Source organism: Plutella xylostella, chromosome 16 (assembly GCF_932276165.1).
Source record: "Plutella xylostella chromosome 16, ilPluXylo3.1, whole genome shotgun sequence".
Taxonomy (NCBI): Eukaryota; Metazoa; Arthropoda; class Insecta; order Lepidoptera; family Plutellidae; genus Plutella; species Plutella xylostella.
In genome coordinates, this window is record NC_063996.1 from 5,801,479 (window position 1) to 5,825,856 (window position 24,378).

At 43.1% G+C, this 24,378-nt stretch overlaps 1 protein-coding gene and 1 long non-coding RNA gene across 2 annotated transcripts in view; both read left to right on the forward strand.

Annotated features, from left to right (window-relative positions):
• LOC105384047 (citron rho-interacting kinase) overlaps window positions 1-23,014 on the forward strand; it is a 30,585-nt gene extending 7,571 nt beyond the window's left edge. Inside the window, exons 13-30 of the mRNA XM_048626570.1 lie at window positions 204-425; window positions 719-835; window positions 1,117-1,269; window positions 1,781-1,963; window positions 2,343-2,659; window positions 2,904-3,060; window positions 4,614-4,715; window positions 6,683-6,850; window positions 7,147-7,356; window positions 8,194-8,310; window positions 8,655-8,755; window positions 9,053-9,121; window positions 9,317-9,412; window positions 9,526-9,597; window positions 9,963-10,110; window positions 10,311-10,497; window positions 20,362-20,615; window positions 21,108-23,014. Coding sequence (XP_048482527.1) covers window positions 204-425; window positions 719-835; window positions 1,117-1,269; window positions 1,781-1,963; window positions 2,343-2,659; window positions 2,904-3,060; window positions 4,614-4,715; window positions 6,683-6,850; window positions 7,147-7,356; window positions 8,194-8,310; window positions 8,655-8,755; window positions 9,053-9,121; window positions 9,317-9,412; window positions 9,526-9,597; window positions 9,963-10,110; window positions 10,311-10,497; window positions 20,362-20,615; window positions 21,108-22,196 — 3,762 coding nt within the window. The 3' untranslated portion in view covers window positions 22,197-23,014. The remainder of the gene's footprint in view (window positions 1-203; window positions 426-718; window positions 836-1,116; window positions 1,270-1,780; window positions 1,964-2,342; window positions 2,660-2,903; window positions 3,061-4,613; window positions 4,716-6,682; window positions 6,851-7,146; window positions 7,357-8,193; window positions 8,311-8,654; window positions 8,756-9,052; window positions 9,122-9,316; window positions 9,413-9,525; window positions 9,598-9,962; window positions 10,111-10,310; window positions 10,498-20,361; window positions 20,616-21,107) is intronic.
• LOC125489680 lies at window positions 16,755-17,724 on the forward strand. The gene is made up of 2 exons (XR_007267165.1): window positions 16,755-16,816; window positions 16,903-17,724. It is a non-coding gene; the product is annotated as an uncharacterized LOC125489680 (long non-coding RNA).
• Window positions 23,015-24,378: the final 1,364 nt, after the last annotated feature.

The following is a 24,378-nucleotide window of genomic DNA, read 5'->3' on the forward strand; positions in this document are numbered from 1 at the left end:
ATGTAGTAGAGCTGTTTTTAATAGCATACGGATTTTATCACGCACGCGGGATGGCCGCCATTTTCCCGCGTGTCACGTGCATATTCGTAATTTGTGCGGCGCAATCCCGCATGCGTGATGAATCCCACACGCTGTTAAAACAGCTTAAAAAGGAGATGTGCTTTCAATCTTTATATATTAAAAACAAATTAAAAACTCAACAGGAATCCATGGCGAAAGAGCGCGCCCTCCGGCGGCAGACGCTCAGCGGTTGCGAGGCGGACAGCCGCGCGGTCGGCGCCCGTATCGCCGCGGCCGAGGCCACCGCCGCCAAGGAGACGCGGGCTAAAGACGAGGCGGAGAGGAAGCTGTTGCAGGCCGAGCAGACTAACCGCACGCTCCAGGTTGAATTGAGTGGTGTGAAAGAGGAGCTGGGGAGGGTACAGGTAATTAACATAAATTAGTTAAAAATATGTGTATATATTCGACATTCCATCTCACTGACGTCAAGCTACTATGCAGGAGGTTATACAAGTTGTGCCCAAGTGTGTCTACAGTAAAGGAGAGGACTTTCAATTCCATCAGTTGTAAATGCCAAATAATCCTAACACACTTGACACATTTTCAACCGAAGATTACGAATGGCCGATTGGATATTTGCCTTTAAAAAATGCAGAATTCATATAATCCAGTAAACAGTTTTCTCTAATCTTATACTTTATACTCTCCCTGCAAACAGGAGTGCTACAGCGACAAGAAGCGCGTTTCGGAAGCGTCTTCCGAACAGCTGAGGCAGGCGCAGCTGCAGCTTACAGAAGAAAAGGTCAAGTCCGCCGCGCTGCTGGCGCAAGTACAGGTATGTTGCGGTATTCTGGGCCTTAAGAGCGTAGAAATAAAATTTATAATAGAGTTACACTATATTTAAAAAAAGAGGATTTGCGAAATGCTTTTGAACGTGAAGTACATGCAATTGAACTAACACTTCCACCAACTATTGCTAACGATCAAAAAATCTAAAATGAACTGCTGTACCGCCCCCATTTTCAAACTTAAAACGTTGAAACGCTAGGTAACTTTATAACTACTTATTCCAAAACAGTGCAATATTTTAGTTAACCTTACTCTTATTCACCCTAGGAGTTACAATCAGAACTCGCAGAAGTGCACCGTCGTGAGGCGGCGCTAGAAGAGCTGGCGTCACGCACGGAGCGGCGCCTGCAGGAGCGAGTGAATGATGCGGATAGTAGAGCAGCCAGTGCGGCTGAGGAGAATGCCAGGCATCGGGAGAAGGTATTTTACATCTTATTGCGTGAGGATTAGAGTTAGAGTTGCCAGTTTCTAACTAAACGACAGAGTGTGATTGTGTGCCAACGGCATCTGCAAGAGTGAGTGAATGATGCGGATTCTAGGGCTGTTAGTGCGGCCGAGGAGAACGCACGGCATCGGGAGAAGATATTGTACACCTTACGTCGTTAGGGTAAGAGTTGCAAGAGTGGTGAAGATTCTAGATACACCTTGTTATGCAGAGGTTAAATTTTAAGTGTGCTTCAACCGAGCGGCGCCTGACGGAGTGCGTGCACGACTCGGGTACAAGAGCAACAAGCGCTGCTGATAAAAACGCCAGGCATCAAGGGAACGTACCAGTTATTGTTGGCATTATTGCGTGAATAAATAGTGGCAATAAGGAGTTCGTAAGAAGGCTATAAACAGCAGTGTGTATGTACTATAAAACACAAGTCACTGCAACGTATACCGAAATCTAAAGGCACCCTCGATATAACGCATATTATCTCCCCCACAGGTGAACTCTCTGGAACAACTAGTCCGGCAACTAGAGCGCGAGGTGAGCGCGCTAGAAGCCCGCAAGAAGGACGCACACAGCGACGCGCACAGCGACACGGAGAGCGTGGGCGAGGACGCGCACAGCGGTGCGCAAGTGCAGCTATTGAAGGAACAGCTGGCGAGGGCCGAGGCGCAGTTGCAGGTTAGTTAGAGTGAGAAAGAACAGCTGGCCAGGGCCGAGGTGCAACTGCAGTTGCACTTCATTGCAGTTGCACTTCACTGCATTGCAGTTGGTTAGATACTTCTAGAAGGAGTTGGCTAGGCGCATCCAACTAGGTAGAGCAGTATTCGAGAAGCTTCGTCACATATATTCCTCGTAGCCAATCTTCTAAAGATGACAGGGTTATCGATCGCAGCAGCAATCATTTATGTATTTAGCCTAGAATACAGCCAGTTATAGACTAAGCTCTTAAAATTCGTAAGTTGAAGTGAACGTGGGCCGGTCATATCCGTCTATAACCAACAAGTATTATTTGTTTACATCCATTAATTACTCAACTTAATATCAAAATTATCACCAGGCACGTACAGAAGAGATGGCGGCATTACGGCAAGAAGCGAGAACGGCCAACCTCGAGAGATGGCGCAAGGAGCGCGAGTTGAACGACCTCTCTGTCACACACAAGACATCGGAGAGGGAGCTAAAACGACTCGAAGAGCGGATCGACCGCGCCACGGAACTACGCAAGGCGGCGGAACAGAAGGCCGCGGCGTTGCAGACTGAAGTGGACAGTCTTAGGCCCCGCTGTGAGAGTGTTAGCAAGGAGTTGGAATTGACGAAGAAGAGGTTGGAGAGGCTGATGAAGGAACACGAGGTGGCTTCGGCGGAGGTTGATAGGTAAGATAATTATGATAAAAGGTTTTTTGAGTTTTCTAGGTTATTCTCAGTTGGTTGTTCTAGGTAGGAGTAGGAAAGATAGACTGTTCTACATATAAAGCAAGATAATGTGATTCCGACCGCCATTTTCAAATTCCTTCTTTATCCACGCGCGTTATACCTGAGAGCGAGTTTTTGTGAGAATGTGATATTTTTTTATCTGACGGCGCATAACCTATTTCTAAGGCCTTACTCTTCATCGCAGGTCACGCAACGACATCCTGAAGCTGAAGAGCGAGCTCCAGTACAGCGAGAAGCGGCGCATCAGAGCGGAGCAACAGGAGGAGCTGGGGGGCCGCGAGCGCGCCGCACTAAGGGACGACGCCGCCGCCGCGAGGGCTGAGGCAGCTAGTCTGGTGCAGGTAACTAATATAAAATTAATAATTATGTATACTGCTGTAGTAACTACGTAACATGACCGAAATGACGGCCATTTCCGCGAAATTAGACTATTTCGAGCGCGTCCTTTCTGCGATAGACGAATAGAAACCGAGCGTGAGCCAATGATTGCGTGCTGCGGCATCACCGGTGTAATGTACAAGGCAGAGAAATCTGACCCCTCTCAGAAGCATTGTTACTATGAGAGGGGGGGTCAGGTTTATGTGCACCTGCCGAGGCAGCTAGCCTCGTGCAGGTAACTAATATAATACCTAGTATTCATTGCGGCTTTTCAAGGGATATAAATGTTATGATTTATTATAGCTTGCGTGGCCATTTATATTGTGAAGAGTAATGGGATAAATATGTTGACATAGAACTGTCGTGGCAAATACGCAATGTGGCCGCAACTAGTAGTAATATGTACACTAGGTAGCAAATAGACGTGGAACATGCGCAGTAAGCTACAATATAGTAAGAAGCTGAGAAGGGTTTAATCAGAGCAGAACAACAAGAGGATTTATTTATTTAATTCTTTATTGCACAAATATATAATAAATGCACAAAAGGTGGGCTTAATGCTAATTTAGGAGGACGACAAAGAGCTACAGTCTCTTTATACTAAACCAGGTTATTCGTATCGAAACCGTTAGGATCCCGATATGATTAAGCATCGATATCTTGCGTCCCGTACATTGATTTCAATGATTACTTCATAAGTTCATATATCATCAGATCATCACACTGTGTTTATAACACATACCATTGTTTATTGTTTAAGTTATATTCCATCATAGCTGTTTTCCCTCCCTACCATAATAATGCATTTTGATTTCCGGAAACAATTCTAGTCTTTCGTTTTAACACTCTGTAACAGTCGTCTTGTAAATTAACAAATGTAACAATAAAAAATATGGAGCGTAGGCAATTTGCGTCTCTAAGGAAGAAAGTGCAGGATTTTTTAGAAGCAGACGCTGAGAACAAATTGAAGTCACAACAGAGTTTAGTGAATTCAGAAATTAAACCGGTTAATCTTCAAAAGATATGGATAAAGAAGAATAATAAGTTTTGGCAGAGTACTAGGCGCGATGGGTTTTATCGCGGTGGTAGCTTGCGGATGCCAGTGGGGTTGGTTAAGGTCCCGTGCCCCACGGCAGATCAGGGGCTTGAAGAATGCGGCAGAGCGGTCTATTTGGTTCGTAGATGGCATACTTAAACGAGGCTATTTTAATGTAAATTGACAAGAGAGTGTTATTCCAATCATCCAATCCCAAAAACAAATGGGTTTATCCCCTGTCTACCTACATTCCAGTGATTGTAGGTCACTCTGCTATTTTGGGATGTTTTCACGCATCCCTCGCGATATCAGATGCTGATTAAGAATTTTCAATCTCCGAATAATGTAAAATGTAATCCATATCGCTATTCAATTCTGCTTCTGCATCTATCATCACGACGTCGATCGACGATTTTCATTTCCCTCTTTATACATTTATCTTTTAGAAATGTGATCGCCAACATTATGTGTTAATTACAGAACAGCAAGGCTCTTCAGGAGGCGTGCAGCTTGATGGAGGAGCAGCTCACAGACCTGGAGCGACTCACGGACCTGCACGAGCAAAAGAACAAGGAGTTAGAGGTATTTATTCAACTATTAATTACTGATTAATTAAAACATTTATTAATTACTAGCTGTTCCCGCGCGCTTCGCTTCGCCTTAAAAAGTTTTCCCGCGGGAATTCCGGGATAAAAAGTAGCCTATGTTCTTTCCCAGGGTCTAGACCGTATGTATACCAAATTTCATTCAAATCCGTTCAGTAGTTTTGGCGTGAAAGAGTAACAGACAGACAGACAGACAGACAGACAGACAGACAGACAGACACAGTTACTTTCGCATTTATAATATTAGTTAGGATAGATAAATTCATAAATATAGTATTTTCTTCATTTTTAACAAAAGAGTGCTGAGGCACATTTCCGATATTGACAGAGTGATGGGTCATTGTAAGGACCAATGGGAAGTAACGCGTGTGAATTTGCCGCTAGGGGCGCTGGTGTCGACTGAGGTCAAGTGACATTTACTTTTCACTAGTTTTCAGTGGTATAATTTGGCGGGCTTCGTAACATTAAATTATATTTTCGTTCATTTCCCTGTTGAAAAGTGATCTCATTTCACAAAATTATCGCAAATATGGATTATTTGTCGAAGAATGTGCACGCTTTGAAAGCTGAATTAAGGAAAAGAGGCCCGAATACATGTATCCTCCTTTTCTTTCCGAACATAGCGGAACTGCACAACATTGCGGCATAGTAACTCGGTATGATGATAGTTATTAATTATTTATAATTAATAAGCTTATGACATACATACATACATATATGGTCACGGCTGTAACCCCGAAGGGGTAGTCAGAGGTGCGTGTCACCAGCTTTTCGCTGTACATTTGTACTCACGTGATAGGTCGCGAGCCGTATCGCCGTTTTTGAATGAGTACAATGCACTGAAGTTGTTGGGTAAGTGGGCAACCCGACGTCAGATGTTTTCAAGCTGCCCGAAGGCCTCAGAGCCAATTCAAAAGTCTTCAACCACTGTGACCTGCCAGTGATGACGTATGGTGCAGAGACGTGGACACTGACGGTAGGACTGGTCTACCGATTTAAAGTTGCTCAGCTTGCTATGGAGAGAGCTATGCTTGGGGTTTCTCTGATGGATCGTATTAGAAATGAGGTTATCCGTCAGAGGACTAAGGTTACCGACATAGCTATCAAAAATAATATATGCAAGATGAAGTGGCAGTGGGCTGGTCATATCTGCCGAAGAACCGATAACCGTTGGGGTAGACGGGTTCTCGAGTTCTCGAGTTCAGTAATTTTAAAGTGAAGACCACGAACAGGAAAACGCAGCGTGGGACGCCCTCCTGCCCGCTGGACTGACGGTCTTAGGCGGGTAACCGGCAAGGTTGGATGAGGAAGGCTGAGGACCGAGTGTTGTGGCGTTCCTTATTGGGAGAGGCCTTATGATGATGATGATGAAGGCCCCTGACTAGGCTTAACGACTGCTGCCGAAGCAGCAACCGGGACCCACGGCGTAACGTGCAGTCCGAAACACGGAAGCGTCCAGATAAGAACCACTTGAATCGGTCACCCATCCAACGACTGACCGTGCCAGTTGTTGCTTAACCTCAGTGATCAGTTACGATCACTGAAGCCAGCTCGACTACGGACGCTTCTAAACTTATGAGATTCAAGATTTTATAATATAAAAAGTATAAGTAATAGATAAAGTCGCCTTTGATAAGTTTGACAGCTAGACCTCTTGACCTCAGTCGACAGTGGCATCAACTGGTGAGCAAAAAAACGGTAGTCCCCATTGCAACGCAGTAATAAATTACGGGGACCAATAGCAACACAGTAAACAAGCTTCGGTTCTTTCGCTACTGTTAAGTTATTATTTTATTCGATGTTGTTAATATTTCCAGCCAGCATAACAAACCCCTATATTTAATTATACATGTATATCAACCTCTTTTCTAAAATCAACGACACCGATCATGCAACCTCTTTCGTAAAAAATCCTGGCCACTAACATGCCACCTACTTCCACAGAAAGAGGTGGAGTCCCTTCGCTCCGAGCTATCGTCTTGCTCCGTCAAGTTGGCGGCGGCGGAGCGCGCGGCCGTGGAGCGAGACAGCAAGCTGCGCGAGACAGAGATAGAGTGCGAGGAGGCCAAGGAGCAGTTGGGGCAGGCGCTCAACGAGATTGATGTTTTGAGGGTATGTTGTAGTTTTTACTTCTTTAGGGCTAATTTCAGTATGGGCGTTTTTCTTGTCTCGTTGCCTACGAATTACTGCTCTAAAATTTAGCCCATATTTGTATCATTTTTCCGTATCAGATTTTCGTATTATAGCCTCGTAACAGTGGTTGCGTATCATGATCGCCAGTTTTACGTTACATTTACATCTTAACAATCCAGATCATTTCACTCTACTTAAATTTCATATTGTTTTACCATTATTAGGTAAACTCTTGCTCTCTACTCAATTTCACATCAGCACCCCCTTCCCCACAGGACCGTCTAGACGACCGCACCGACCGCATCGCCTCACTCGAATCCCAACTCTCCTCGTCAGAGGACGAGCGTCAATCCCTCTCCCAGTGCCTGGCGGGCGCGGGGAGACACTCGCATGCTCTGCAAGAGGAGTGTGCGGCGCTGAGGACACGCGCCGCCGAGCGACACCGCCAGGCCATGGAGCTGCAGCAGCAGCTTAATGATGCACAGGTAGAGTCACTACTGTAGATAGTTTATAGCTCAGGTATAGTGGACTACTGAAGCTATAGTAGTGGGTAAGCCGAAGGGGAGTGGAGTCACTACGATACATTTTTCCTCTACCAATTTTGAAAATGTTTGGTCTCGAATAGCAGGACGCCACCGCCATGGCCATGGAGCTGCAGCAGCAGCTTAATGATGCACAGGTAGAGTGGACTACTGCATATGTCTAGTGAATATAGTTAGATTGGCGTTTCGTCTGCAACCATTGTGGCAAAAATTGTCGTGCTGCTTTTATTTGACTGTACAGCCATCAACGACGGTGCGGCCGTCGTAATTCATAACACACGAGCGCTGCAACAATCATCTACATATATGCTGTGACGAATGATGAATGATGATGCAGCTATAGTAGTGGGTAGTGGGAGTGTGTCAGCTAGTCATTTCGATATTTTTTTTGTTTACGAATGTTTTGTTTTGGAAGTAAGAAGGAGGACAGACCTATGAATAGGGTGAGATAGCAGAAGTCCGTCCTCGATTGTCATACTGTTTCTTTAGCTGTAAGCGTTTTTATTTTTTTAACACTATATATCTGGACAGCATGCGTAAACAGAAGCAGTACGGCTATTGTTAACCGACAATGATGGAAAACTGTTGTGTACTGCTCGACTATAGGGCAGAGGAAAAACGACACCATGTATTCTTAGTGAACACAAAAATTACAGGGAAAAGATATTTAAAACTAAATAGCCTCTTATTAAAATTCAGCTGTCGGCGGCTTCGTTGAAAGCGGTTTCACATTAATCCTAATTACCGTAGTAATAAATATTTTTTGTTCCAATATTGTAGGAGGAGATAGCGGCGCTGAAGGAGGCGGCGGACGCGGCGGCGGCGTGGTGGCGCACGCGCGAGACCAAGGCCGACGCCACGCTGCGGCAGCAGGCCAAGCTCATCGACTTCTTGCAGGTACTGATGAACAAAATATTCTGTAGTTGCACTTGTATAAAATGTTTATGTGCGTATTATAGAAGAGTTATATGTAGAATGTCCGATATTTCATGATGCGGGATATACTCCATCACACATCATCATCATCATCAGTTGATAATCATCCACTGCTGGACATAGGCCTCTCCCAAGGAGCGCCACAACACTCGGTAATCGGACGTCCTCATCCACCTAAGGTCGTCGGTCCAGCGGGTATGAGGGCTACATCAGACAATAGTAGTTATTTGTTATAATTCCCATAAATACTCGTATTAAGAATGCTATAGAAATAACACTAAAACAAACTTGTCCATACTTACCAGACGAAGATAGAGGAGGGCAAGCACAAGAAGTCTCACAAGTGGTTCGGCAAGTCGCCGGCGCGCGGCTCGGCCGGCTCGCCGCCGCTGCGACGCGCCAACAGGTAATTACCAATACAATTCAAACAGATGATGTCACTTTTGTTAAAAGATGGTGCAGTGTGAAACGTGTCGGATAAGTTTCTCGTAAAGTGTTGAAAAGAGCATGATGATGATATCTGTAGTGTGATAATACTCCGATAAATTTTACATAAAGTGATGGATTTTATTATTATGTTTCATATCAATGAAGATGGTTGGAATTTGGATAAAACGCAACGTAAAATTGTATACCTAATACTTTCTGTAAAATAGCTTTAAAATCGACTTCATAAAATGATAACGTTATTTCCAATATCCAGGGAGTTGCGTGATGAAGTGGGGCGGCTCCGCAAGCAACTGTCGTCCGTAAGCGGCAGCGGCATCAACGAGTGAGTACAATCAACATTATACTAAGAGCTAGCTTTATAGACTGTATGAAAGTGTTAGATTATTTTACTTGCTAATTTCTATTGAAATTTAAAATCTCAGCTGCATTATTTAACATGCAATAATAGTCACCAACACTAAAGATAATTAGAAATAAAAAGTAGAAACAGTATTTATTAGCATATTCTTTGTTTCAGCACGTTGGCAACACCAAAACGCGACACTTTCAAGAAAGCGAGAGATCTCAATATTAACAAATCATTAGAAGGAGAGAAAAAGACTCAAGTTAATGGGTATGTTTTAATCACGTACTAATAATAAAACTATTCATCACTTGCCAAATTCGATTAACTGTTATTGTTGATGCATCAAAACTCAAAATTAATCGATATTGCTTTTCTTTCAGTGTAATGAGCATTGACATGCCTGATGGAACAAAATCCAGCAAGGATGACGACGATACGGTCAAAATTGTTTGGTAAGACCTAAAAGGTTATGCATAATGCGACAATCGTCTATTAAAATATTCTTAGCCTTCATATTTCAACCAACACCGGTTACCTACATTATATGTAAGGTCGGTCTAGATAGCCCCCCCCAACGGCCTAGAAGTCGCCACACACTAAGGCCCAGTTTTTTGATCCGTGGTCATCTTTAACTATTAGTCAAGTCACGTGTCAAGCATGACATCTGCATACGAATTTCGTTGGTTTTTAACTAATGGTAGCCATTTTTGACCATTGGTTGAGTTAACTAGGGATCAAAAAACTGGCCCTAAATGATGAGTATAAGAATAGAAAAACTCGTAAATTCATTTTAACTAACAGCACACCCACCCCACAGGAGCGACGGTCACGTGCAAGAGCGCGTACGAGTGCGCTGTTCGTCGGGGGCACTCATTATAGTCCGCGACGGCCGCGAACTGCGCGCCCGCCTCGTGTCTACCACCACGCAGAACTTGCTGCATAATGAGGCACAGAGGGGCTTTACTGTGAGTTTTACTAAAGTATTTTTACTTTATTTGCATATAAAATCATTAGATTAAAAACATGTAACAGTTTTGCACAAATCTGTGTAGCCACTGGCTTTTGGCTGTGTAACCTCTGAAAACTGAGAAATACCTCACGAAAAAGCAAATGTTAGTCACTATAACAAGTATAACAACACACACTACACATTGTCAAATTCCAGATAAAAATCGACTCAGATTCCACCCCGTCGGAAGCGAGCGTAGTCTGTTCCACCATCGAACAGCGCGCGCAATTCATCACTCAACTCACGCCGGCAGCGAGCCGCGGGTACGCGCCCGCCGAGACCGCGCGTCTGAGCGACGACGCCGCCGTGGCGTGCTGGCTGGGAAGTGATGCTGTTGCTTTTGGTATGGACTTGATTAATTATCAATCATTATGTGTTCCGTAGCGACATCTGAAATCCATGTTATGAGATAGCATCTCCCTTATCGTCACGCCAACTTGCAGTTTTCAAATATTCGCGCCTAAATTCCACGCTTCTCATTGGTCAAGCACTCGGGCGGCGTCCTTTCTAGCCGTCAAGTTGGTGAATTTTCCGCCATTATTGCGTCCAACTTATAGTCGTACGCATTGCAGTTTTTTCAAAATCTTGTTTTAACTGAAATATTAGCAAATTTCCAACAAGATTTTGTTCGCGTCTCGCGTGTTGTGTGAAAATACCAAAATTAAGATGGATGCAGTGTCAGATGAGTGCAATTCGACCGCGGAAGTGTTTTCCGCAAGTCAAAATGACGCTTGCCTTTCCGAAGAAAATGAGTGTGTGGTGTACATGCTGCGGTCCCCCGTAGCAGGCGCACCAGAGGAACACAACACGCAAGTGCAGGAGGCGGGCGGCCCGGCGCCGCGCCCGGACCGCGCGGCCGCCGCCCCCGCCACGCCCACGCGTCTCCTGCCGCCGCCCTCTCGCTCTCGTAAGAGACGTCGAGATACGTCGAGTTCCCGAAGCCATGGTTCTCGGAGTGGCAGCAGCAGGAGCAGGGCCAGCAGCTCATCAGAGTGCGCGCGCCGCAGCCGCAAGGATCGCCGCGGCACGCGCCGCGCGTCCCGCCGTCGCGCGCGCTCGCGCTCGCGCCCGCGCCACCGCCGCCGCCGGGGCGCACCCCGCTCCCGTGTCCGCTCATCGAGTTCTTCTGGGCTCGATACAAGGTTTGAAGTTCTGTCGCAGCAGCTGGTAAGTCAATTATCTGACTTAGTGAGTGCAAATAAGGAAAACCAACTAAAGCCACAAAAATTTTTACTTCCACCACAATCAAATGACGAGGTGTGTAATTTATCAATTTCCATAAAAGAACCGTTAGTTCCGGCGGCGCCATCTCATAGAGTGGCTAAACTTGTGGAACATCAACACTTTAACAAAAGTGACTGGAAGTCTGTGCGATATGCTGACACCCAAAAGAAATATTTAGCGTGTCCCGCGTTCGTAGACTTAAAAGTTAACGAAGAATTGGCTAGCCTGGCCGACGAGTCGAGTTCCTTTATTAACTGGCCTCGTATGGAGCGTAGTATTGCAGCATTATCGAATGCATTTTTAACTCAAAATGAAATAGTTAATTCTTCACTGCAAAATGTTATTGACTGGGCGTCAAAGGTCAATGAACCGATAACAGCTTCTACCTTGTATACGAAAATGAAAGAAATTTTTGATAAGGATTCTAAGTATAAACTAGTGTCTCAGGATATATTACAGATTATTTGCGGAAAGCGGAACGAATGTATTGCGGCACGTAGGGGGGCACTTTTGAAACTTATTGGCGATAAATATATCAGTCAGGGCGTTGACAATATTCCACCGTCATCTGAATATTTATTTAACCCAGTAATGCTGGCAGAGTACATCAATAAAATAGGCGGTATTGACAAGTTAAAGCGTGCTACCGTGAAATATAACACTGACCCACAACCTTCGACTTCAAGGTCAGGGTTATCGGTCTTTACATCGCCGACAAGATAACCCGCCCGCAGTGCTAGGCCGTTACAGTCGGTACATCCCGTGCCCCCGGCACACTCTGCTCATCCGTCTTATAAGCCAATGCCCTTTCGTGGTTTTCAAGCAGGAGGGGGAGACAAAAAGTTCGATAACAAAAACAAGTCCCATTGCAATAAATTCGAAAAATCTTATAATAAATGACTTATAGCCGTTTGTAGGTGGCTGCCTTCAATACTACCTTCACGTTTGGGAATCACTCATGGTGCCACCTGTAGTACTAAAACTAATAAAATCAGCTCGAATCCTAGTTTTTTTACGAAACCACCACTGATTATACCGTCAGCAGAAAACATAATAAGTTTCCATACACAGATGTTGCAAAGAATGACTGCTCAGATAAACCAAATGGTTGCAACAATCACCAATTGGATAGCAGAAATCCTCAGGACTCGAAGATTTCACATAATTGTATATCTCGCCGATTAATGCCTTGTCAGTCAGTGCAAAGAGAGAGATCCTCTTAGAACACACAAGAGCAACCATAGATCTTCTACAAAGCTTAGGATGGATCATCAACTTTCAAAAATCCATAATGACTCCATCAAAAAGCCTGGATTTCTTGGGTGTGGGTTGGGACATACACGCAAACTGCAAGTCCCTCCCACCGTCAAAGACAGACAGTATTCAACAGTCAATTACTCGTCTGTTGGCATGTGGCAGTTGGATCCTAAAGCAGGCACAACGCCTCTTAGGGAAACTCAACTTTGCAGCCTTCATCACCCACCGGGGAAGGCTGCATTGCCGTTTTATGCAAAGACACTTATTATTATTATTATTAAATACTTTATTGCACAATAATAAAATTATGTACATAGGCGAACTTAATGCTAACAGCATTCTCTTCCAGCTAACCTTGGGTGTTGTGGAGAAAGTTATAGGTAGTGCGAAAGACTGAGAGGAAAGATAATTTTGTAAAAATACCTACAAACACTAGAATACACTTACTTGTATATAATACATGTATAATAAATATATACCTATAGGTTACCTATACAATACATAAACCTAATACATACTATACTTAACTAAAATAATATTTTATATATATATAATAATATCATCGTCATCACACTTACATACTACTTACAACAAAACATGTGTATTATATCAGTTAAGCTGATTGTTCTGTTTCTGGAGGTAGTGCAGACGAACCTTAGACTTAAAAGTTTCAATGGACTGCGATTGCCTTATATGCAATGGTAACTGGTTCCACAAGCGAACCGCTGACACGGTGAAAGAATCCGAATACCCTGCCGCATTATGCTCTGGGGTTCGAAAGATCATATTTCTACTTGACCGTTGAGGACGGTCAGTAGAGTCGAAGAATGAGAAGCGTTCTGTTAAGTAAGAAGGGGCATTAGGATCATACACTATACCATAGACTAGGGAAACAATATGAGCATTCCTTCGATGACGGATATTGAGCCACTTGAGTTGATTCCGAAATGTAGAGACGTGATCATACTTACGCAGGCCAAAAATATAGCGAATGCATAAGTTGAGTAGACGGTCGAGTTTATCAAGTAGCTCTTCGGTGAGATCAGGGTAGCACACATCTGCGTAGTCAATAATAGGGAGCAACAAGGAGTTGACTAGCGTAACTTTGGTCGAGTACGGCAAGAAATTCTGCAGTCGTTTTAGTCCATGCATCGAGGCATAGATCTTGCGACTAACTTCTGAAACTTGCAATTCCCATGACAGGTTATTCTGAATGTGAAGACCCAGGTTTCTAACATTGTTACAGTAACTCAAGGAAACTCCATCAAATGTTACTGGTGGTAGTGGGCCGTTTCGCAATCTAGCCAAGTGATACCTGCTGCCAACAAACATAACTTGGGTTTTAGTGGGATTAACTAGGAGACCGTAAGCTGCTGTCCATGTTTTGACAGCCTCGAGATCAGCAGTCATCCTGTCAATAGCCTCTAAAACTTCACCGGGACCACAGGAAACGTAAAGCTGAAGATCGTCAGCGTACAGGTGGTAGGAGGTGAACTTAAGGACAGTGACAAGGGTATTGATAAATACTGAAAAAAGGATAGGGGAAAGGACACCACCTTGGGGCACGCCGGCTGTGACATCACACCAGTCTGATTCAATATCATCGGCCCGGATGCGTTGTCGGCGACCACTCAGATAAGAAGAAAACCACTCGGCTACAGAGCCAGATATATTAAGAGAACGGAGTATGGACAGGAGGATATCATGATCCACACAGTTGAAAGCGTTGCTGAAATCAAGAAGTGTTAGGAGAGTTAATTGGCTATCGTCCACAGCCTTACGAAGGTCATCAGTAATTTTTATTAGAGCAGAGCAAGTACTGTGGGATGGACGAAATCCCGATTGAAGGGGGTTTAAGAGATTGTTAGAAGAGAGAAAGCACGAGAACTGTCGCAAGACTACACGTTCCAGTACCTTAGAAAGAAACGGGAGAATTGATATAGGCCGGTAGTGTTTAAATTCCACAGGCACAGAAATTTTTGGGACAGGGACCATGAAGGCTAATTTCCAGAGGAGGGGAAACGTGCCTGAGGATAAAGAAAAATTGATGATGGAAGTAATAGAAGAGAGGATAGAAGAGAGAATCGGAAGCAGCATGTCACGACCAATGCCGTCACTGCCAACTGCTTTGCTAGGGATAGAGAGGATAATCTTTTTAATATCTGACTCAGTAACCGGTGTGAAATAGAAAGGAGTAGATGCTACGATTGGCAAGGCTTGAATGTTGGTGATAGTGAGTGCTTTAGTGAGAGGATCCAGGATATGGGGAGGGGATGAGAAGTGTTGGTTGAGCCCGTCCTTGTCAACAGACAGTGGCAGGTCCTTCCTACACCTTCCAAGTCCCAGAGAGTGAAGAAACCGCCAAAGGTTTTTGGCTGAACAGTTTTCAACAGACGAGTGGATGTGGCGGCGCTTTGCATTTCGGATCATCTGATTGCAGCGATTTCGCGCGAATTTGAAATTGTTCCAGTTGGCCTCCGATGGATCCTTCTTATGTTTGCGGCGCAGTGCGTCACGGTATGCCTGCTGTTTACGTATCGCAGCTGTCAGCCAGGGGGCTGGGGGCCGCTTCATGCGGACTGGATGGAGAGGCGCATGACGATCAAGAAGGTCGGTGACGAGGCTATTAAAGCACTCGACCTTATCATCGATATTGTCGATACGCTCTATTTGTGTCCAGTCGGTTCTAGCAGCATCGATAGCCAGTTTTTCATGGTCCATACTCGCAAAGTTACGCTGAAATATTATTTTAGGTTTCATTTTGGGAATTCTTAACTTGTAGGAAGCAAATATAAGATCGTGATGGGAGAATCCAGAGGCAGTAAACTGCCCATGGGTTGCAATCCGTTCACTGCTAGAAGTTAAAATATGATCAATAAGGGTATGAGAGTCATTTACGTGGTGAGTGGGGTCAAGTTTAGGAATATGTAGGTTTAAAGAAGAAGTTAATGTAAGAAGCTTACGGGAACGGGTGTTATCTTGCAGAAGGCAGGTGTTAAAATCACCCATGAGGACCGCATGTTCATATTCCGGCAGATGTGTGCCAAGCAGTTGTTCAAGCGTGTCAAAGTAGTCGGAATTGGGAGGGGCATAAACCACACCCAACATAAATTTCACAGTATTGAAATTGAGTTCCAGGAGGATGAATTCCATACCTTTGCTATAGTGAGGCGAGGAAGTTGCAAGTATTTTGTACTTTATGTCAGCACGAAGGTAAATAGCTACCCCTCCACAGCCCTTATCGATCCGGTCGTTTCTTATCAGAATGTAACCTGGCAAGGAGAAAGATGTTGTAGGCAGCGACGGTTTAAGGAATGATTCCGACACTAGGCACGCATGAATACAACTACTGGTGAAGGTTGAAAGAAGTTCAGAGTAATGGGAAGGAATGCTTTGAGCGTTAATGTGGCAGAGATTAAGATTCTTAGGGAATGGAGAAAAAGAGTTGTGAAGCAGATCACTGAGATGAACGCAGTCACTGGATGCATCTGAAAGGTTATCAATCGAGTCCAATGAGTAAAACAAATCAGAATCAATCGATAAATCCATAAGCTAAAAAGTAATAATATATGTGACGATGACGATGAAATATAAATAAATAATATATAATAAATACTTATGTTATAAAATTATTATACAATTACTATTTACTATAACTATTACTCAATTTACTGTAACCTAAACACACTTTATCCACATCCACCGCCGGCGCACTGAGATGAGAAGAGATCCTGCAACACAAACATAGTTTCTCAGAACATGAACTTATTGATATGTAATGAATATAAACAAAAAACACAGAGCAAAAAGGTGAGTAATTTCATTTATATCATGTGGCAACATTATACAGATGCGATCACATGACTTAAATCTGTCAGTGTCACTGTTCCAAACTGTCACTGTCAAAGTCAAAAATAATCAACAAAACAAAAATGCTGCGGGTAGGTAATTTTAAAAGACTGTACTGTGTAATATTAAACATTTTCAAGAAAACGGGGGCAAAAGGGATATTAGCTACAAATACACATAAGAAACAATACAGCAATAAGAACTAAGGTGCTGTGGCATATCAAGAAACTTGAAGTAACTACGTACATAGGTACTTATGAAGTGGACAGGTTGGACTTATTTTTAGTAGGCGGCTTAATACCTACAACAATGTGTACTGGGAAACAAATTAGGTTGGTAAACGATTTACTATAAATCAATAATTTAGAGTCTCACACATTTTTGTGTCCTGTAGCACCTAATTTGGTCTTTTTTGCAGCCCGGTCCAGTGCTGGTCGAGATGCCCCGTCTGCCTGGGTCTGTGTGGGCGCCGGGGTCTGGGCGGGCACCGGTATCGCGTCGAGGTCCTGCCTGGAGTTGAGACGGATCTTGTGACCACCGTCCGGAGACTTGAGGAAGACATTGCCATCCTGTGTCCAGCAGTTTTTCATGCCAAACCGGCGACGGGCTTCAAGGAAGATGTCTCGTCTTCTCGCTGTCAGGAACTCGCAGATGGAGATCGCCGTGCCTTTGAGCACCTTTTTCTTGTCCCACACAAGTGCCCTTGTAGCCCTCTCACTAAACCGGACCAGAATGGGACGTGGTCGGTCTGTCGCTGAATGAGAGCCACTGTGAAGTCGGAAGCACTGTTTTATCTGGGACTGCTTGAAGTCACTGAGACCGAGTTTCTCAACACACACAGCCGTCACAACAGTGGAGATCTCTTCATCAGGGGAATCACTAACACCACGGAAGAGCAGGAACTTTCGTCTCCCCTGGTTGTCGAGATCATCGGAGACCTGGGCAACAGCTGATATCTGCGTCCTCAGGAGATCGAGTGCTTGGAGCATGCACTCCCTGAAGCTCCGAAAGTCTGCTGCCAGCTGATCCAGGCTGGGAGTGGTGGTGCTCGTGGCGGCCAGGCGAGCATCAAAGGCGGCCAGCCCCTGGCTCATCTTGGCCTCCAACTTGTTGATGGCAGCCACTGGGTCGGGTGATGCCTGTGTGGGCTTGCTGTTGGTTCTCTTCTTCATGTTGTGATAGATTTTTGATGTGTCAGCAGTGGATTGGATGAAGTTGTTAATTAAAGTGCATAAGCCAGTTTCTTTTGTTTACTTTGATGGAGTAATAAGTAAGTATACTTTTGGTATAAACAGTGTTCAAATAAACGTAAATAAACAAGATATTTTGAATTTATTTAATACGAAAACAAATACACAAGTGTATCCATTGACTACCCTCAAAAAAAAAAACACAAAAAAAAGACACTGACAAAAACTCAAACTATGCCCCCAGACAGAGTTATTGATTCCAGAAGAGGTTTCAACAGAACTAAAGTGGTGGCTACAGAATCTGCACATCCCGTCCTTGATCCACGAACCACTTCAAGTGATATATTACCTGGCCACAGATGCCTCAGACCAGGCACAGGGAACCCAAATAAACGATTCCAAAGTCATCGGCCAGTTGGAGAGTTTTCAGATGTCATGACATTGCAATTGAAAGGAAATGTTCGCTGTTATAGGTGCCATAAGAATGAAATACAAGACACTCAGACATACAACAGTATTACTGCAGACTAGAGCGACAACTGGACAGTTATGGCCTACATCAAGAAAGAAGGAGGGACCAGGTCGTTGACCCTACATTGTCTAGCCAAGACACTACTGGACCTCATTGACGAGCTCGACATTATGCTGATTTACTCAGCCTAGCAGTAGAAAGGATCTTCAGCCTTTGGGGCATACCTCAAATCGGTTCTTGTTCATAAATCTGTAATTTCTAGTATGTGTGAATTCAGTTCTCAGGAAAAAACACCACAGAATCTGGTGGAAAAACACGATTTAAAAGCTATTTCAGTAGCAAAACCTGTGCCCATGAAAGCACCCATCTGGGATGCATGGGTGCTCATAGAATATTTACAACATTCTTCTCCACCGGTAGATAACTGGTTTGAAGTAACCAAGAAAACAGCTGTTTTAATCCTATTATACTCGAGGCGCAGGGTACATGATTTAACTTTGCTGCGTTGTGACAATGAACATTTAATTGACAATGGTAATAGTATAGTCCTAATTCCTGTATTTGGTTCAAAAACAGATACCAACTCATTTCAACAGTCAGGTTTGAAGCTGTTATCGGGGGCAGATCATAATATTGATGTAATTTTCTGGTTAAGACGTTTATTAGAATTGTCTAGTATTAAGAGAGAGGGGAACAGCTCACTGAATTGTTTTTAACATGTAGAGGATAAGTTAAACCAGCTTTGGCTACTATTATTGGTGGATGGATTAGACGTTGCCTTAAGGATTCCGGTATAAGTGCTTCACCAGGAAGTACACGGTCAGCTGTTTCTTCCTTAAACTGGATAGAACAATATCCTGTAAATTACAGTATTTCTAGAGCCAATTGGCAAATCTTTTCGTAAGTTTTATCAAAGAGAATTGCTACCAGTTGTTAAACCAAATGAGGGCAAACGTTCCTTTTCATTATATTTTGAATCTGTGTAATACTCTATTGTTAGTACTCTATTCTTGTTCTTGTTACATTGTGATTGAGATAAGAATATTTTGTGTGATAATAATTATATTTTTAGAAAATTGATTTCTGTTAACAGAATTATTATGTGATATTACATGCCTAAATAGGTACATAATTATTCTAAGTTGTTGTGATTAGGTCCTATAGGTTCATGGCCAATTTATTTCCAATAAATTAGTATTATTATATAATATGGTTTCCTCCATTTCATTGGTATTTCCATAGTTAGTACCTAGATTCTCATCACAGCTTTATATCTGATGATGATCAAAGTACCTACCTACTTCCGGTAGTCCTTACTACAGGTTTTAAAAAAAACCTATTTAGGACACCACTGACCCCAGATATACAACTAACATGTATTCACGCTCTAGTGCCTACTTTAAGAATACTGTAAACATATTCGGAAATAAATAATTTTTAATTTTTTTTTTTTACTTCACATTATTGCGTCATCTCTAGCCGCCAGGTGATAACAGACATTTCTCATAACATGGATTTCAGATGTCGCTACGGAACACATAATATTAGAGTTTTACCTACCATTAAAACTCTTATTATGTTTCCAGCGACATCTGAAATCCAGCAAGCGCTACCTGGCGCTGCATTATTATGATTATTCGGGAATATAATGGCGGAAAATTCACCAACTTGACGGCTAGAAAGGACGCCGCCCGAGTGCTTGACCAATGAGAAGCGTGGAATTTAGGCGCGAATATTTGAAAACTGCAAGTTGGCGTGACGATAAGGGAGATGCTATCTCATAACATGGATTTCAGATGTCGCTGGAAACATAATAAGAGTTTTAATGGTAGGTAAAACTCTAATATTATGCTAAGGTTAAGGACACATGTACGAACAGCCAGACCTATAGTCTGAGCGATGAGGCAGATGTGGTCTGATGTATCGGCAGCGATGCTGTTACTTTTGGTTTGTTGATACTAATAGATACTTAGATGGATATTCTTTGTTTGTAGACATAAACATGTTACATTTTCGGTTTTTTGTATAAATTTGTGTCAACGAGACATTGATAAGTTAATGCATGCATTAACTTATCATGAACACTTCTTGATACGTTCATAGTCACTTCATACTCATTCATTTTGCCTTAATGAACCATAAATTGACGGTTACGTATGTTGTGTTAACTGCTGGTGTTCCTTATTTAAATAAATATATAAATAAATCCCCACAGGTTGCTCCAAGGGCATCTACTCGCTGCGCGGGCAAATCCGCCTCGAGCACAAAGAGCAGCACATGTGGGACGGGCCGGTGTCGGCGCTGGCGGCCGCCGCGACCCGTGTCGTCGTCGTGAGCCGCGGGCAGGTGCTACACGGCAGCCTGCATGCGCTGGAGTCGGCCCTGCGCAGAGCTCCCAACCTGAGCCCCACGTTGCAAGTCGAGAAGGTGTACTGTTTGCCTGAAGGGACCACGTATTCTTTGCTACAGGTGAGTCTGTTGTTCAGCTTTTAGCCCGCTACTGAATAAGAGTGTTGTCTATGGTATCAATGGTATGTGTATCTGTCTCTGGCCACATAGTTTTTAAATAGATGTACTTACCTTATTTCTTTCTTCTCCGAATTCTAAAACCGAATAATCTTATCATCATTTGGAAATACTTTTATTTCTTTTAGTTATTACTAGCTGTTCCCGCGCGCTTCGCTTCGCCTTAAAAAGTTTTCCCGTGGGAATTCCGGGATAAAAAGTAGCCTATGTTCTTTCCCAGGGTCTAGACCGTATGTATACCAAATTTCATAAAAATCCGTTCAGTCGTTTTGGCGTGAAAGAGTAACAGACAGACAGACAGACAGACACAGTTACTTTCGCATTTATAATATTAGTAAGTAAGGATTAGTAAGGATGAAATATCACTGTTCAAACGCCTCTTGTATAGGGTAATACAGTATTTAACACTTTTAAAAGTAACAACACTTCTTCCAGGCCATCCAAGGCGACGCTCCAGACGCCGCGTGTGTGGCCGTGGCGGGCAACCAGCGCGTGTTCTTGCTGCGGTACGACTTCTCCCGCGAGGCGTTCACGACGTCCCGCTCGCTCACAGTGGACCGCCGCCCCTCCTCCCTCCTGCTCACACCCGCCGCGCTATACATAGCCGGAGAACGACCGCTCAAACTCAAACTACCGTCAGGCGTACTAGAACACTTCGCCATGGAGAATGCCACAGTTTCCGCAGCGGCCAAGAAGCACAGCCCGCCCAAAGCCATACTACTGATACGAGAGCATCCCGCAGAAATACTCATCTGCTACAACGAGTGCGGTGTGTTTGTGGACGAGAACGGAAAGAAGACGCGGTCGGAGGAACCGAAGTGGTCGATTGCCGCCGATCGCTTCGAGTTTGTCAGTCCGTTCTTGTACATAGTAGGCAGTGAAATGATCGATATAGTGCATGTGAATGACGAGTCATACCGCGCGCCACCCTGCACTTGCGACACCGACTCTGTTGCCTCCTCCGACTGTTATGCCACTGAACACGTCTTCCATCTCAAAGTCACAGACTGCACGTTCCTCGGAAAAGCACCTAACGGCATCCTAATACAGTCCAAAGTCGGGGGCAATCTGGTGATATCGACGGTAGAAGGCATGGCGGCGTTCAGAAGCATCGGCGCTTCGGTGGAGTCCCTCGCTACTATCTCAGACACGAAGGGCTCTACCGTCAGCCTGGCGCAGTCAACGACCGACCCGAGCACGGAGGAGTCCTCGCGCGACGCGTCTCGCCGAGAGAGTGTTGAGAGCAGAGAGCAGGAGACCGCGTTCCAGGCGGATATTAGAAAGAGAGCGACTCAGTTGCGACAAAAGCAACAGAGGCAGGCGGCTCCATCGAATGACGTCATCAAAGCGGTTCTCACCACAGAGCTGAGTCTCAAGAGAAGCTCTAAAGGCAGTCGCAAGTCGGCGCCGATAGAAGAGGAGACTGACTCCGACACTAGTCAGGAGAAGGAGAATAAACCGAGGAATCCAGCGGATTTGTGCGCAGAGATGTTCACTAAACAAGTGAAGTTCCAAAAGATCTGATGTGTTGCTCAACGTATTGTAATTTATTAGACCAAGTGTTAGTCACAGATATAACAGCATGAATACCTCTTGATATAATTACGTAATCTTCTCTTTGGCTAAGATTTGTGAATATGCAATACCTATAAGTAGCCACAATTAACTGAGTAATTCCACAGCTCTACATTCCTACAAATTACATAGAACTCATATGTATGCAATGTTTTACTTCATACTTTAACCTTTTATTTATTGGCTAAGATTAACACAGCCTCTACTGATGTGCTCTATTACGTTACGAATAGGTTTTGGAAGTTCGATAAATAATTTGCACACATTTAGTCGCTCAGTACTTAACTTAGTTACCCTACGGTAAGTTAATATTTAACTACTAACGCCTCTCTAGAATATAAATACTAATACATAATTAGGTTCACTATTTATGATTATGATTAGTTTTAACTTATTGCAATAATAATAGATAAAGGTGCAGTATTCGAATTTTGCTATAATTTAACTCCCACTTTTTCCGTCATTCCAGTAAACAAAGGAATAGCTTAACGGGGTTTTTTTAACATTTTAACAAATTCCTGCAATTAGAGGCATAATAACGGATTTGACTTCACTTTTAGACGTATGGAATGATTCTTTTAATTCTTGCCATCGTTTTTTTCTAATAAGTATTAATTTTCAATTATTGTGAGGACCAATTTTACTGTGATTTTATAAGATTTTAATTGTGTTTAGACTTAGTTGTATTACAGTGTAATGTAACATTATTTTAAGGGATGTTTGTTTTGTACTCTAACCTGTTGAAATAAAATTTATATTTCCATAAACTCAGGTGTTTTGATTTTGCAATGAACGTAAAAAAATATTAACCTTTTTAAAATGATGGGTTGTTAATCAAGGACTTTTGTTAATTCGCCAAACCATAAACTTGAAATTTAATTCGTCAAATGTTTTGGAGGGTTCCGTACCTCAAAAGGTATAAACGGACCGCTTTCAGAATCAAGTTCTGTTTGTCTGTCAAAAACCTTAATCTCGGGAATAAATATGTCGACTTACCATTTCACTTGCCGCCGCTCCGTCCACTGGCGATGGCGTTGTGGACAATCGTATCGGTACACCCCCGCAATAAGGGGTTCTCTACACGTTGGACCCATGAAATAACGGTCAAGTCAAAATCTACCCAACAAGGAAAGTGAGGTCTAAAAAATATCAACAATAGTCGGCCTCCTTTAGAATCATAGAACTGGTCAATACTTTCCCGTTTTTCTCGAAAATCGTAAGAGATATCGAAAAACTAATGAAAATTTGGTACCCCCGCAGTAAGGAGTTCTCTACACGTTGGACCCATGAAAAAACCGTTAAAGTCAGAATCTACCCAACAAGGAAAGTAAGCATTTACAAATTACCTACTACAACAATCTAAACATATGAATATCAATGAGTCCTAAATCAACTCTCAAACGGGGTATGTTTATACTATGAATTGTTCATAAAATTATTACCTAAAATGGGGATAAGGGGTCTGATACACAAAAAGACAAGATAAAAATTGTTGAATTTTTTATTTACAATCTTATAAATTTACATTCACCTCACGTGCAGTAGGAAGTACAGCGAGCACACACATTCATTTATAACAATTATATTCCACACAAACTTACTACCTCTTTCAAAGAGTCGAGTTTCATCGAAACAAAAGGAAGATAAAACCACATTCTGGCTACAACTTATAACAAGACCATGTACTTAATAAGTGTACTACACGGATCTGACATTACGCAGAGATCATCATTGTTTATTCACAAAAAAAAAACTGTACAACATAAAATAACATACGCGAATAGATTCTGACTTCACATCTTTGTCTTGTTATAATTAAGTCAGTCAAATCTGTACCAATATACAAGTACATTAGAGTTCATAATATTATAATTACAATCAGCTTGCACCAACTCATTTACATTATTTAAATACACGTAGAATCATACGAAGTCATTGGAATTCATAGACTTTTTTTCAAAGAAATACATTTTCATGATTAGGCTAGCAGTACTTGGAAGCCCTCCAGCCTCTACTAGGCACTTTGATATCGTAACTACTCCCATAAAGGATTCCTCTTCGTTAATATATAATGGATAGATAGATAAACCTAGCGGATGGAGGGTGTTTTTGTGACGTTAACAGGTTAAGG